General features: G+C 40.9%; 1 protein-coding gene across 1 annotated transcript in view; it reads right to left on the bottom strand.

Moving 5' to 3' along the window:
• Positions 1-16,102, bottom strand: part of CDK14 (cyclin dependent kinase 14) — a 513,373-nt gene that overhangs the window by 120,042 nt on the left and 377,229 nt on the right. Inside the window, exon 11 of the mRNA XM_006084938.3 lies at positions 9,412-9,475. Coding sequence (XP_006085000.1) covers positions 9,412-9,475 — 64 coding nt within the window. The remainder of the gene's footprint in view (positions 1-9,411; positions 9,476-16,102) is intronic.

The following is a 16,102-nucleotide window of genomic DNA, read 5'->3' as shown; positions in this document are numbered from 1 at the left end:
CCATAAGAGGCACACTGGTGTGCTGCAAGGATTTTTAAAACATGCATTATCTGCCTATTTAGTCAAGGGCACTGACCTCTTTTCCCTTAGACTGTCAAATTAAAAAATGACAACAGTCAGCACAATAGCCATATGGTGTGAATGAATCAAAAATTATGCCTATTTTTTTGTCAGATTGGCAAATATATATATATATATATAAATATAAAATTTGGTGTGCCCAAGAATTTTAGTAATTAGTTTATGTGTGCCATGAGATGAAAAGGTTGAAAATCACTGCTCTAAACCATATATTCAACTATTCACAATTAAATACCTTCAGATTCTTTTGCACTGAAAAAAATGCATTGCCTTAGCTGGGTTTGGCTCAGTGGATAGAGTGTTGGCCTATGGACCGAAGGGTCCCAGGTTCGATTCCAGTCAAGGGCATATGCCTGGGTTGCGGGCTTGATCCCAAGTAGGGTGCATGCAGGAGGCAACCAATCAATAGTTCTCTCTCATCACTGATGTTTCTATCTTTCTCTTCCTCTCCTTTCCTCTCTGAAATCAATAAAAATATATTTAAAAAATGCATTTACTTTTTCTTTCTGAGCTTGTACAAGTAGTAAGGATAGAAGCAAAGAGCTGTGGGCATCCTATTACCTGGCTGAAGTGTGGAACCTGAAGCCTTTCTCAAGATTACTTCCGTAGAAGAAAAGGGCTCCAGTCCTTTATAAGGGTGAACAATGAACATAGTCATGACTCACTGGTGACATTTCAGACAGTTACCCTAGTTACTTGTTTATGCAACAAATAATATATCTAGGTTCTTCAGGATAGAAGGCGTGAGTATTCATTCATTCTCTTACTCATTCTGCAAATATTTATCATGTGCCTGCTGCTTGCCAGGCACTGTTCTAGGCACTGTAAATAGAACAGTGCACAAAACATAAAGTCATGAGTAGCCTATGTCATGGGAGCCAATACTAAGGGAATATCAATAGGAGAAAACTATATTTACAAGATTTTGCCTTTATATATTTATTATAGGAAAAGCAGGTTAGCAGCAAACATTTCAGTTGATATTCTGATCAAGATTTATAATAGCTGAATTGAAACCATCTATAGTGCTTAGAACAGAAGTAGAGCAGAATTCATGTACAGTAGAAGAAGGTTTACCCCAAATAGAAGGCTAAGCTTGTTCCAAAATATGGGGATTTTAGATATCTCAGCCCCCCAAAAGCACAGAGATCCAAACAGGGCACTTTAGAAATTGCACAGTTGCAATTCACAGCTTTAAAACACTTGATATCCCCCAAATTTATGCTTGAGATATGACACAGCTCTAGTGTTACCAGTGAGAAGCTCTGATGTGACATGTTAACACTGACCAGAATTGCATTGCCCTGTAGCTGGCACCAGAGTGGCTTCCCCAGATGCTAACAGTCATCTTCAGCCCTGAAACCAGGAAACTGCAGCATCCTGCCCAGCCCTGGCTGCAGCAAACCATCCTCCAATTCCCAATGGTGTGCATGTTAAAATGAGTAACCTTTGAGCAACTTTCATAAACAAATATTCTGTTATATTCATTACACTCTGACTTCGGACAGCATTCGGTTTTTCTAATGTACATACATATGTGGGTTTGGGAGTGTATATTCCCAGGTGAAGTCTTCTAACTATCCACACCTTTCCCAACCTAAATGTCAGGGAATACTTCTCTTTCCATAAGACATTTTCTCTAGAGAGGTCAAGTTTAATCAGTTAGGCATTTATTCAAGTCTAAATTGTACCATTCACAAATCAGAATGATTCTTTATAGCTCCCAGAAAAGAAAGGAGACTTTGGGTCTCACTTTCTGTGTGTCCCCACCCACCCCTCCATTCAACTCAGCAAAGGGGGAAAGAGATCAGGAAGGGAGCACTCAGAGCCTTCCCCGGGAAGTGGGAGCTAGACAGGACCTGAGCAATCAGGTAGTCTAGCCATTTCATGTGACAAGAAAGTCAACTGCGGTTAGAAAGGTGGAGTTGGCCCAGCCAGTGTGACCTAGTGGTTGAGAGTTGATCTATGAACCAGGAGATCAAGGTTCAATTCCTGGTCAGGGCACATGTGTGGGTTGTGGGCTCATTCCACAGTAGGTGGCAGGCAGGAGGCAGCCAATCAATGATTGTCTCTCATCATTGATGTTTCTATCTCTTTCTCCCTCTCCCTTCCTCTCTGAAATCAAGAAAAAAGAAAAAAGAAAGGCTGAGTTGCCTGAGGCCCTGAAGCAGGCTAGTGGCAGGGGCTGAACCAGTCTCTGCTCCCAGTCTACTGCTACCAAAGAGCTGGGATACATAAGAAGCACAAACAAATCAAAGTTCCTTTAACCAGCAATAAAAATCTCACTTGCAACTATATGGCATTCTGGAAAAGGCAAAACTATGGGGACAGTAAAAAGATCAGTGGTTGCTAGGGGCTAAGGGTGAGGGCGGGATGAATAGGTAGAACACAGGGGATTTTCTTAGGGCAGTGACATTACTCTGTGTAACACTATAATGATGGATACATGTCATCACACATTTGACCAAACCCACTGAATGTACAATACCAAGTATGCAACCTAATGCAAACTATGGACTCTGGGTTATAATGATGTGTCAATGTTGGCTCATTGGTTATAACAAATGAACCACTCTGGTGGGGAATGTTGATAATGGGGGAGGCTGTGTATATGTGAGGACCAGGGGCATATGGGAAAGGTCTATACCTTCTGCTCAGTTTTGCTGTGAACCTCAAACTTCTCTAAGAAATGAAGCCTATTTTAAAAAACCTAAGCACACAAATAATACTCTCCTTACTCCTAATGCTCTTTCCACAGGCTTCACGTGTCTTATGCTTTCAAGTCTAGGAGACCAAACCTGTCTTGTGTACACAGGACATCCCCCACAAATGTCTTCCAATTCTAGTGACTTTAGACATATTACTTCAAAAAAATATTTCAGTGCCTCAGTTTTCCTATATTACACACAGGGCTCATAGCAGTCCTTACGTTAAATAGTTAGCCATGCATGTTCACTGAGAAAATACAACTCCAGAGCTAATAAGAGTGTCTGACACATAATAAACATTCAATCCTTGTTAGCTATTATTACTGCCACAACTGTTATTAATATGTGTGAAAAGCTGAGCATCTGGCACAGTTATGTTATACATGGACAAGGCAGACATGTGGTCTATAAAAGCAGTACTACTCTAGGGAGGATAAATGCTAAGCTACCCTAAATATCCATCTTGAGGCAACAGTTAAAGAAATGCATAAAAATCACAGACACGTCATTGCTCTTCTAACTCCTTGTATGTAATTCTGTGATTTCAATGCCCTAGTGGCATTCTGAGAGTACCAATTCTGAGAGTACCAATTGTCCTTCTTTACAGTCAAGGAGATTATTAATTGGGTTTACAAAGGTGGCTCTGCCAGTGGTTCTCAACCTTCCTAATGCCGCGACCCTTTAATACAGTTTTTCATGTTGTGGTGACCCCCAACCATAAAATTATTTTTGTTGCTACTTCATAACTGTAATTTTGCTACTGTTATGAATCATAATGTAAATATCTGATATGCAGGATGTATTTTCAGGGGTCGCGACCCACAGGTTGAGAACCGCTGCTAGAGGCGAAAGCATCTCTGTACACACATACTTATGTCTTTTTAAAAGAATCTCGATTACAAACATTATTGTTTATTAGCTACAATGGTATTTTGAGAGTGCTGGATCATATGTAAGGGAAGAAAATTTCATCAGACTTTTACAACTGAGCTAATTATTCATAATCGGTTTATCACCCTATTATCTGACTTGAATATTGGGGGGGGGGGTGTTTAAAATATTACTTGCATCTTAAGTAATGAAAACCAAGATTTTTTTCTCTCACCTATTAGCGTGTTATTACTCCATAGTCATAAAGCCCTAAGAAAATGTCTTAAAGGGATTTTAAAATCAACATTATTTTAAACAGAAATTAATTTGATTCATGTATTTTAGCCAGGAGTAGACAACAAGTGTCCTAAGTTAGAAGACCTAGTGGGGGACATTATTATTCAGAAAATATTTCCTCTCTTCTCTACTCCCACCTTCGTGAGTGGGGTACACTTCTTTGCCTACTGACATTTTGTGTAAATGATGAGATATTAATGGTACTGACTTTGGCATACCTGAATTGCCAGCATCACTACTCTTAACCTTGGGGCCATTTGTACATAAGCACTACATTACAGGACAGTCTAGTAAATGATAAACTACTAAGTGACTACTGGGCAGAGGGAGTATACATTGTGGATCATGAGACAAAGGGATGATTCATGTCCCAGGCAGGACAGAGAAGGACCAAGAGGCACAGACCAAGTATTAATCACGCTACTCTGAACGGCATGCAATTTAAAACTTATAAATTGTTTATTTCTGGGATTTCCCATTTAATATTTTCGAACCTCAGTTGGCCACAGGTAACTGAAATGCAGAAAACACTGTGGACAAGGAGGATTGCTGTATTTTACATTTTTGAGTGATTATCAAGATTTTTGGCTATTTCTTATTTTCATGTTATAGCACTGGCCGTATCTATGACATTTCATATCAAGTCCTCGGCCAGCGAAGGACCTATGGGGGAAAAGCTGTCCCCATGCCTATATTACTGCCAACTGGTGTGAGAATAACTTCTCCCAAGCCAGGACTTGCCATTACATGACTTTTAATTGCTTCTTGTCTGGGAACATTTCCTACCTCACCCCCGAATTTTACAGTCCCTTTCTTTTTAAACTCCTGGATAATAATTTGTCATTCAATAGCTGTTAAATGCCTGTTTTGTTGGAAGCATTTAAGAAGTGATTGAAAGTATCAGACATGGAATCTACATGTTATTTTGGGGCCAAACTATTTAATGCAAAGTGATATTTGCGGTTTGATGTATTTTACTAAATACAGAGATCAGATCCTCTCTACTTCTCTGAAATGTTCTTTATAAACTAATTGTCCATAAAGAACAACATAGGGAACGTAGTCAATAATATTATATGGCATCGTGTATGGTGCCAGGTGGGTAGTGGGAATATCAGGGGACCACTTTGTAAAGTATATAATTATCTAACCACTATGCTGTATTCCTGAAACCAATACAAAATAATGTTAAATGTAATCTGGAATTGAAAAATAAAGTGTAAAGTTCTTTGCAAACAACAACAACAAAAAAGAGGTTGAGTCAAGAAATAATGTTCAGTAGAAGAAGGTCAGGGAGATATCACAATTCAGATCCAGCAGCAGGATCTTCCGCGATGTGCACTGGGAAAAGGAAGACTGACCAGAAGCCCAGGGAGAGCTGGGCCACTCCACCTCTCCACTAACGTGGGGCGTCCTGCGACATCCTGACCGCAGGCCCTCACCTTACAAAGGGGAGAGCAGGACTAGACCGCCCTGGAGCTTCTCCTAGTTCCTTCTTCCATCTCTTGATGGCTCTTTCATGTCCTTCAGTCAAATGTCATCTCTTCAGTGGGGCCTTTCTTGATTATATTTACCATTTAAAACTGTAAATCACCTCCTTTCCTAGCACTGCCTGAGGCAATTTCTTGCTCTATTTTTCTCCAAGTACTCTTCACCACCAAGTACTATTGCTGGTCACAGAGCCAGCTCGTACCATTCCTTTGGACAACAGCCCGACAGAAGAGTTCAAAATTACAGCCTTAAGTACTTACTGACTCTTTAACCTTACATCCGGTAACATCGCTCAGATATACCTGCATACATGCAATGTGTATTGTATGTGCCTATCTACAGGTTTTTAATATTTATAATAGCCAAACACTAGAAACAACCCAAATGTCCATACGTGGGGAACAGGTTAAATCCATGCCATGGGAAACAGTGCAGCTGTAAGAGAAGAGGGAAGCTCACAGGCCTCCTCTGCATGGGAAGCCCTAGGACGCATTAGTGAGAAAAGCAAGGCCAAAACTGTTCAATAATCGAAACATAAAAATATACTTTTATAATTTCTTTCATTTACGTAAAGAAAAGGAACATAAGCCCTAACCGGTTTGGCTCAGAGGATAGAGCGTTGGCCTGCGGACTCAAGGGTCCCAGGTTCGAATCTGGTCAAGGGCATGTACCTTGGTTGCGGGCACATCCCCAGTGGGGAGTGTGCAGGAGGCAGCTGATCGATGTTTCTCTCTCATCGATGTTTCTAACTCTCTATCCCTCTCCCTTCCTCTCTGTAAAAAATCAATAAAATATATATTTTTTTAAAAAAGAACATAAGAAACTAGTAAAATGGAGCCTGTGGTGGGGCAGTGATGCTGGGGAAGTGGTAGATGGGAGGCTTTGCTTCTCTCAGTATTGTTTGATATCTTGAGTTGCTTAAATGTATTACCTATTCAAAAACTAAGCAAAACATGTCTGATCTATCAATCACACTCCTTGGTATTTACCCAAAGGAACGGAAAACTTCTATCCACACAACAATCTGCAGCTTGATTCATAACCGTCCAACCTTGGAACATTCAGGATGTCCTTCAGTAGGTGAGTGAGTGAATAAACATCCAGACAATGAAATATTCAGCTCTAAAAAAAATCAGCTATCAAGCCATTAGGAGACATGAAGGAAACTGAAATGCATATTACTAAGTGAAAGAAGCCAGTCTGAAAAGGCAACATCCTGCATAAGTCCAATTGTATGACATTCTTAAAAAGGCAAAACTGTGGAGACAGTGAAAAGATCAGTGATTGCCAGGGGGTGGGGGGAATGAGAAATAAAAAGGTGGAGCACAGAGGATTTTTAGAGCAGGGAAACTACTCTGTGTGATAGTATGATGGTGGATACATGTCATTACACATTTGTTCAAATCCATAGACTATACAACACCTAGAATGAATCCTAATGTAAACTATGAACTTAGGGTGATATTGACATGTCAATGAAGGTCCATCAGTATAACAAATGTACCACTCTGGTGGGTGTTGATATGATGAGGTTGTCTGTGCATATATGGGGAAAGGCATATATGGGAAATTTCTGTACCTTCCACTTAATTTTGCTATGAACCAAAAATGCTCCAAAAAAAATTAAAGTCTATTAAACAAAACAAAACAAAGTATGTCCTCATGGCTCAGATGTTTTGTTTTCCCTCAGACTTTCCAGGTCACGCTGTGGGGCAGAATAAGGAGGTGAAGGGTTGATGGACCTACCACTGATCCCTTTATCCTCTTGGAATGTGCATCTTCTTCCCTGGAGTATGAGGTCCAGGCTGGGGGAGACGAGGACCCCTGATGGTCTGGTTACTGGGCTGCATGAAAGGACTCATAGATTGCTTTCCTTTGCCTCAATCTAATATATTGTCTTCCCTTGACTCCTCTCAAGCCAACTCAGGAAGCATTTACCACATCTTCTCTCATCCTCAAGTCCCAAGCTTGGGCCATAACATCTTTCTTGTTTATTAGCTCCCATGCCTTACACCATCTGCACATGTTATTCTTCTGGATTCCCCTGACCTATTATGTACCATATATCTGTAGTGACACTTGTACATCATATTAATAACTTAAACATATATATCCTAATTTATATATCTATCAAAACAGTCACATAAGTAATGTCTGTTTTACTCCTCTGTATATATAAAAGGCTAATATGCAAAGTGTCCCCTCGGGAGTTCGACTGTGAGTTCGATTGCTCGCTATGACATGCACTGACCACCAGGTGGTGGCATGGAATGAAGGAAGGCCCTGGCTGGCAGTAGGAAGGCCTTGGTTGGCAGCCAGAAGGCCCCGATCGGCCCTGATCATTGGCCACGCCTAGGGACCCTACCCATGCACGAATTTCGTGCCCTGGGCCTCTAATTCAATATAATTCAGGGAAACAAACATTTGTTGAACATCAAAATAGGTATTATGCGCAGTCTCTGATCTCATGCAGTTCTCAATCTGTTAGCTTATTTTCTACTACATCGTATTACTTTCCAGGACACATTTGATAAATGCTTTTGTAGGCTGTTGAGGAAGATAAATTCTATTTACACCAAAATCAACAAATTCCTTCATGTTTTCTAGTGCAGATGACTACCGATCTTAATTGTTTCTTTCTGTACCCATCTTTATTCATTTAATTTTTTTCACAATATCCTTTGTCTTATTTCTTTAGACTTTATAAGTTAGATACTAACCTTCTTTAAGAGCCCAAATTTGGAACATTTACAAAGGGCTGTGTTCTCACTTAGACTCACTAGGGACAATTGGAGCAGTTGGAGGATGATTCTTGCTCAGTTGAAAAAAAGAAGAGATAAAAATTCATCTAAATTGTTAAGTTGCTATAGTCTTTTAGGACACAAAAGTTAGTAAAATTTTTAGTAAAAGTACAGAGAGTCCTTGGGCACTGAAGAAGATAAAAGAATTCTCAGTACACACTCTATACTTTCAGAAGAAAAATATTAAGAATAAAAATAGTTTCCAAATTCAGTCATAATTTATTCTTGATGGTCCCCCAAAAGAGGGGAAGTGGAGAAAAAGAATATACTTGGCCCCAATTACAGAAATTATTCATAGTTCTTTTCCCTCATAAAATAATGAACTATTAGATCTTTCATAAAATCCCTTTCAGTAATTTTATGGTGGGTCTGCATTTTATAATACATGTTTTGTAACTAAGAAATAAAAACCCAACAACCAACAAGAGAATCATTTTACAATAATTCATTTCACTGATTTTTATTAAATTTCCAATTGCAAACCTTTCATCCCTCCTATAAAAGTTAAACAGACCAAGTTTGAGATTCTTCTTCTGTTTAATATAATCATTAAAGTTGAAAGTTTCTTGACTGCCACCTCCTGGTGAGCAAAAACCTGACAGTTCATTTTTACAAGTACTGCATTTTTCTCTCAGATTTTCCCGTTTAGGTGTTTAAATATTTTAAATTTAAAAAGACTGAATGCTGTACAATAGGACATTCAGAACATTTCATCTGTTTAAACTCAAATTCACTGACCATAAGTTGCTAGTTTTTAAAAAAGAAATCAAAATGTGATGTTTTCCTTTTTATAATTAATACTTTTCCTAGTATTATTACAAGAAGTCACACAGATTGTCGTGCCCCGATTTAAATTTTGTTTTATAGACATAGATGCTAATCTAGCTGATAATGAAATGAATGCTTACTTCAAGATTAGCCTGTCAAGTCAAATGAATTACAACCCTCATGATGAAAATCTCTTCTGAGGGATATCATTTATTCTATCTTTACAAGAAAAATAAAATGTGAAAATAAAAGACAACTCCACTTATATGTAGAATACACAATGACGAACGTAACAAGAAATTTTCAAGGTAATATATGAGCTTGAGGGGGAACATTTATATCTTTACCTTTTACATATAGGAAGCATTTAGTCATTTGAGATGAATGAAACATACCTGGCTTAAAATGTGGTAAAGAGTGAACTCCAGGCCAAGTGTCCTCATTTGGCGTTCCAAGAACCTAGTGGAGAGCAGGAAATTGTGGAAACAGACTTATTATTTCCAAAGCACTCAAAATTCTCCAGTACACTGCATATGATGAAACTCTGGATTTTTTTTTCTTTTCCATTATCGTGTGCCAGGAATTTTATTTCAGTAAAACCCAAACCCAGCTAAAGAGCCACCCAAGATGAATGTCTGTGCTTTAACATATGCAGCTGAATGAGGTAAGACAAGTGAAATCGGCTGCATTTTATCAACTCCAAACTTAATAAGTAGGTTTAGAACTCAAACGATAAGCTATCATCTTCATGGAACTGAATAAAGTATGCCCGTGCCCCTCATGATTCTTGCATGAGCTTTTGTCCTTCACTCCGGTATCAGATGTCTAGTCATTAAACAGTTCTAAGAATCTGTCATTTCTCATCCCACATCCTCTGTCTGAGCATTGCAGTTTCAAAGAAGCAGGATGGACAGCCTGGGAGGCTCGCTTCTCTACTGGCCATATGCTCATTACAGTTAACATCTTTAATTATGTGATTCATAGGTTCCTCGTCCCAAAATACTGTTCTCCCTGGACTTTTTCCTTTCCTTACCCGCACTTCTACCTTCTTTCCCTGTGTGCTTTTCTATCACCACAACGTTTGATCTGGTTAAAGGAATTAAAGGGCAATTCCAGCTCCCATATAACTGGGCCTGCATTTTTACACTTCATTTGCATTTCCAACTCCACCATCTATGACTATTACACTCCATGGTCATGGTAAGTCACCAACTGAGAAGAGTGGAGTTGAAGGGTTGAGAGCTCAGACCCCGGAGACAGACCCCCTGCACCTCTACTTACTTACTAGTTATAGGACCTTGGGCAAGAAATCACCTCACCGAGCATCAACCTCCTCATTTGTAAACTGGAGGTGGTAAGAGCACCTCCCTCATCTGTGGTGAGAACAGAACCTGGCCTGCAGCAAGCACTGTGTCCCTATTAGACAGTATTCAGAGCACCCACAGGACACGGGGTCAGGGGAGGGAGGCGCTGGCCATGTGGGAGAACCTAGTCCGCCTACTTTTTTCCACAGGAATCAATGCCACATGCTCTAACCCCAACTATCATGAACCAGCACGAACAGTCAAAGAGGTTAAAAATGGCAAGAGATAAAGCCAGAAGCTGGCAAAACAAGAGGAATTTGAGATTCCAGGTCTCCAATTCGTCTCCTGCCTACAACTTCTGGGACAATGGGCACAGGAAATACAAACTTGGCAGCTAGTGGCCAAAGGAAACGAAGTATTAAACATCAATTTTGGGCCCTGCCAGTGTGGCTCAGTGGTTGAGTGTCGACCCATGAACTAGGAGGTCATCGACCAGTCAGAGCACATGCCCAGGTTGGTGGCTGGAACCTCAGTAGAGGGTGCAGGAGGCAGCCAATCAATGTTTATATTTCTCTATCCTTCCTCTCCCCAAAAAAATCAATTTAAAAAAGTCAATTTTGCTTCTTATAAAAGCCTTTTTGGGAGACAATTTGGCTGAAATATATGGTTAGAGATGATAGGGTACTTGTGCAGTAGGAAAAGTGGGTGTGTGTTGTCTCTGGTATCAGAATTTCATTTATATTAATCAACTAAGAAATTCTACCACCAAGATACTTAAGTTAGAAAGAAAAACTGGTATTCTCTAAAAGCCAGAAATAGTCTTTTACAAATAAAACAGTGCACATACAAAAATTGTAGCCCACGTGCCATCAACATTTAAAACATGGTTACCACATCTGTAAATAAGCATCTCCGGCCCATTTTAATCTTAAAACAACATGCTTTGATATGCTAAAAACTCTTGTACATATTCATTTAAGCAGCTTCACCCTACCCCTGTGCTGTGGCTTGCACATCTCTCTGCTCCTTTACTAGTTCATCTCTTCACTGGACTAGTATTTACTGTTTGTCACAGAAGACAGAGGGATGAGACTGGGCTCCGCCCTGAGGTGCTCCTACTCTGGTGAGGCAGATGAACAAAGGCACCGATGACCTACCTTCAGCATAAGTGCTCTCTGAGAGGGAGAGGGAGGTGAGAGCCCAAAGAGGGGATTGCGTGGGTCTACCTGAGGGCGGGGAGAAAAGCTACATTGGAGAGGATCGGTTAGTGGGAGAAGGAACACTGACTGACAGTTGGCCAAGTAAAGAAAGGGAGGGAATGCAGGAAAGTATTCTGGTTAAAAAGAAAAGATTATGTCAAAATACTTTCTCTAAAATACCCATGTTGCTCAGGCCCTGGAACAACATGGGTATTTGGAGAAAGTACATTCTTCTGGAATGTCCTGCCCCTAATTGGTCAGGTTAACTCCTATCTCTGATTCTAGCTTCAGCTCATGCTTCATCTTTTCCTGAAAGACGTCTGGATTCTCTGGTCCAAGTTGCATGGGGTGATCTTTGTGATCTCCGAGGGCGTTTTGCAGACTTCTGTAAGACATACCTACTGCCTCGTAATTGTTAGATTAACTATCTGTCTTCTCATTGGACCCTGGACTGCAGAGTGGAGACCATAGTGTTTGTCTTTGGATCCATAGTGCCTACCGTGTCCCATACAATCAGTAAATATCAACTGACAGATTGAATGAATGAATGATGTGTCTAATAACAGTGTGAAGGATGCCAGGGAGGCTAGGGCCAGAACCAAATCCAAGGAAACTAAATTTTATCTGTTTCAGGTTTTCCCACTACAGATGACTCATTGGTGGATTGTAAATTTTCATTTAAGAGTATTGACATCAGCATTTTTCAAAAGAGAAAATTACATAGAAAATATCAGAGGGCAACATACATGGTAAAAATACATAATGTTTTATGAAATCTCAGTTCAGGTTGTGTGTGTGTGTGTGTGTGTGTGTGTGTGTGCACGCATGCATTGTGAGTCATGATGTAAAATGCATTGCTTTCAGTTTAGGAGCCATTCTATGGGGAACAAGAAGTTATCAGCTGAAATAACAGGCGATAAAGCAAGTTTGGGGGCTGAGGGCAATGAGTTAAGTTCTGGGCCTGTTAAATGTTAGAAATGCCTACCCATCAAGATAGGGGATGTGTAGAGGGCAGTCAGAAACATAGACATGGATCATAGCAGAGGGAAAAGATCCAGAAAAACATTTGGAACTCTTCAGCAAATGCCAAACCACAGCCACAGAATGGTCTTCCCTATAGTAATGGTCTTCCCTATAGTCACATGTATACAGTTCCCAGAAGACTGTGAATTCCATGACTTTCAGTATCTGCTAGGAAAACAGTAAAGGTTTACACTGCCTGACCCTGATCAACGAGGATCGAATGCCCTGGAATTTACTCTTCCAGGCCTGTCTGTGCGCTGACAGGAACAGGTTTAAACCTCACCCATCATGACAGCTTCTCTGAGGGGCAGAGGAAAACAAGAAAAAGGAAACGAGGCTTTCTGCTAAAGCATTTACAAATTCTAAAGTTCTAGCGCTCAGAGTTTAAGAACTCGTGTTGGTCAGAAACACTGACTTCTCTTCTGAATTACCAATCGTTTCACTAATTCTCACATTTACTAGTCTTTGCCCTGAGGCTGCTAAAAGTGAGTCCCTGGGCTTTCCCCTACGAACACCCATGGTTTAAGCAGAACAAGGAATGCTTATGGTTCTTCCCAGATCAGGGTCAGGAAGTCTCTGACAGAGGGATTCTGACCCAGCAGACACAGATACAACTGGCTCACATGGGACGCCCTGATGAAGTGACAGGGAACATGCCCATGCCCTCTCTAGTTCTGTGTTTTATGAGAAGGGCACTCTATAGCAGTACTGATGATTCCAAACCAACTTAGTTATGAATCTAAGGAAATGGAGAACATCCGAATAACTTCTATAACTTTTCAACAGAATCTCTGAGAGTCCACACATACATCTCTAAGATAATGATGGCTTCACAGAACCAGAATTTTCTGGTTCCTCGGTGAGAAGTCCTTAATGAAATGTGAAGGGGCTCAGCAGAGCTGGATTGGCCATCACACACTCTGCTCTGGAATGGATAGTATAAAGTTCAAAAGTGGCCAGAGAGAAAGCAGAACTTCCTAACTCTTATCCTGCTTGCGTGCTCTTGATCTAGAAAAAGAATTATCAAGTGGAGCTGGAATCCAAAACCAGGTTGGTTTGACTAGAAAGACTCCGCCCTTCAGAGCTGTCCAGTGTGTTCCCAGACCAAATAAAGAAATGAGGCTCAGATGGTATTAAATGATTCACAACCAAATGACCAATTCTAGAGGCAGGTTTTGGATATGAGAAACTAGGCTTTTTCATTCTCTCTCTTCCTCCAGCCACACACACACACACACACACACACACACACACACAATGTATGTGTGTGTGTGTGTGTGTGTGTATATACCTCTTCAACGACTTAAAGGAAGACATAAGAAAATGTCTTGTATTCTCCAATGACACAAAATAGAAGAGATGTATAATATTCTGATGGCTGAGTTAGGATTAAAAAATATTTAATCAGGTTGGAACAATTTCCTGAACATAACACAGAAAAACCTAATGCCAATAAACAAAGTCCAGCACTTAGGTTCTATTAATTAATGATTCAAGATGGGAAGACTTGGCTGGCAACAATTTGTGTAAAAAAAGACTCATGGGCTGGCTCCATTTCGGGGGCTCAGTCCATCAGGTATCCAGATAACCTAATAAACGTATAATCCCTTAAAAAAAAAAGACTCATGGCTTTTAGCTGAGTACAGATTCTATGAGACCACCCAGTGGAAATCAAAGGAGGTTGAGGGGGACTGACTTTAAGCTGGCCCGTCTCCTCGTGTTCATACGCTTCCCCCTGAGTGTGGATGAGACTGGGGACTTGCTCCCAATCAACACAATATGGCAAAGTGACAAGCTGTCACTTGCATGATTATATTGTGTAAGACGCTCACTCCCATTTTGCTAGGAGACTCTCCCTTGCTGGCTTCGAGGAAGCGAGCTGTTATGTAGTTAGAACACAGGTAAGGGAATGAAGGTGGTCTCAGCCAACAGCCAACAGAAAGTGAATGCTGCCACCAACCCCAGGAGCCTGGAAGTGATCCCTCCCCAGCTGACCCTCACATAGGACTGCAGGCCCAGTTGACACCTTGACTGCAGCCCTGCAGGACCCTAAAGCAGGTCACCCAGCTCAGCAGGCCTGGGCTCCTGATCCCCAGGAATTGTGAGCTGATAAACATGTGTTGTCATTGAGTTTGTAGTAATATGGTTATGCAGCAATAAGCAACTAATACAGATTTACTCACTGAGTCATATCATATACCAGGTGCTGCCTGTAAAGGGGGACAAAAATAAACAGGCAGTCTTTCATGGGATGTACCCAGAAAGGTCATGGTGGACCCATGTCCCACAAGGTGGACTGAAAGTGTGGACTCTCAATGAGATTGGGACAACGCCTGGAATAAACCAACGACTGTAGTGTCCATGGGGGCCTGACTTAAGCTGTGCTGGGTCAGACAGGAAACAAGGGCAATGGGTGAGACATTAGTATGCAACAAAAAAGGATATCTTAATGACAAGAGCTGTATAAAATGGGACAGACAGCCTTATGAGGTCAATGGGAGCTAAGGGTTGGATGGCACCACCTTTTACATTCAAATACAATAAGAATCAAATCCTGCCTCTATAGACACAGGGTCATGTGCAGTAAAATTCTGATGTAATACTACAACAAACAGTTCAGGTGATAAGATAAGGTCATGCATTTACATCTGCCTTTGCTTTTATTCATCCTACTTAGGGTAGGTAGGGAGAAGTGAGTTGATGAGGAAAAGGGTGTGACTAAATGAGGGAGGGTAGAGAAGGTATGGAAGAAAGCTTTCCTTCCCCATTGTCTATCCAAAGTAAGTATCAATGCTCATTATTTTGCATAGAACCAGCAAAATCAACAGCAGATATCAAAATATTTTCTAGTAGCAAGATACTAAGGCTTAAGCTAAAGGGCCACTAGATGAGGGGCTAGACTGTTTGAACTGTTCATTTTTGGCAATGGCCCATGGCATACAGGCTGGATGCAGGATTAGGAAAGGCGCTTTAAAATGCTGATTTGGGGTTGTGTTTCCCACAGCAGCCAAACCTGTAGTGAGAGTCTGCAGAGCTGGGAGCTTTACCTAAGAAAGGCCAGCAGAGGGAGCTGCTGGACTGAGAAAATGAAAAGCTGCTGGGGCTTCAGAAAACTACTTGAATATTTAATCAGCTGGATTAAAGGAGATGGTGTTTCCAAAATATTGTGCAGTTTTCAACACGGCAAAGGTTTAGATGAAAGGTAACCTAAATAGTAAAGGACAGCTCTTAGAGTTTTATTTTAAGTGAGTTCAATCCACCTGCTACAAGGCAAAGGCCAGGCTCAGTGATACATGGCTGCACATGGGAATCACCTGAGAAGTATTAAAAAAAATTTATATCTATACTAATAAAAGGGTAATATGCTAATTAGACTGGGAGACCTTCCAGATGTCCTTCTATCAAAGCCATGGTGGCAGGGCCAAGACAGAGACAGTTAGGGGTGAACTGGCTGGCTGGGGGGGGGGGGACAAGTTGGGGAGAGCAGGCTGGTGGGGGGTGCAGTTGGGGCGAGCAGGCCAGAATGGGGGGCAGCTGGGGGTAATCAGGGCCGTCAGGCA

Source organism: Myotis lucifugus, unplaced genomic scaffold (assembly GCF_000147115.1).
Source record: "Myotis lucifugus unplaced genomic scaffold, Myoluc2.0 scaffold_15, whole genome shotgun sequence".
Taxonomy (NCBI): domain Eukaryota; kingdom Metazoa; phylum Chordata; class Mammalia; order Chiroptera; family Vespertilionidae; genus Myotis; species Myotis lucifugus.
Note: the sequence above shows the minus strand (reverse complement) of the source record. Positions and strands in the feature narration are given on the sequence as shown.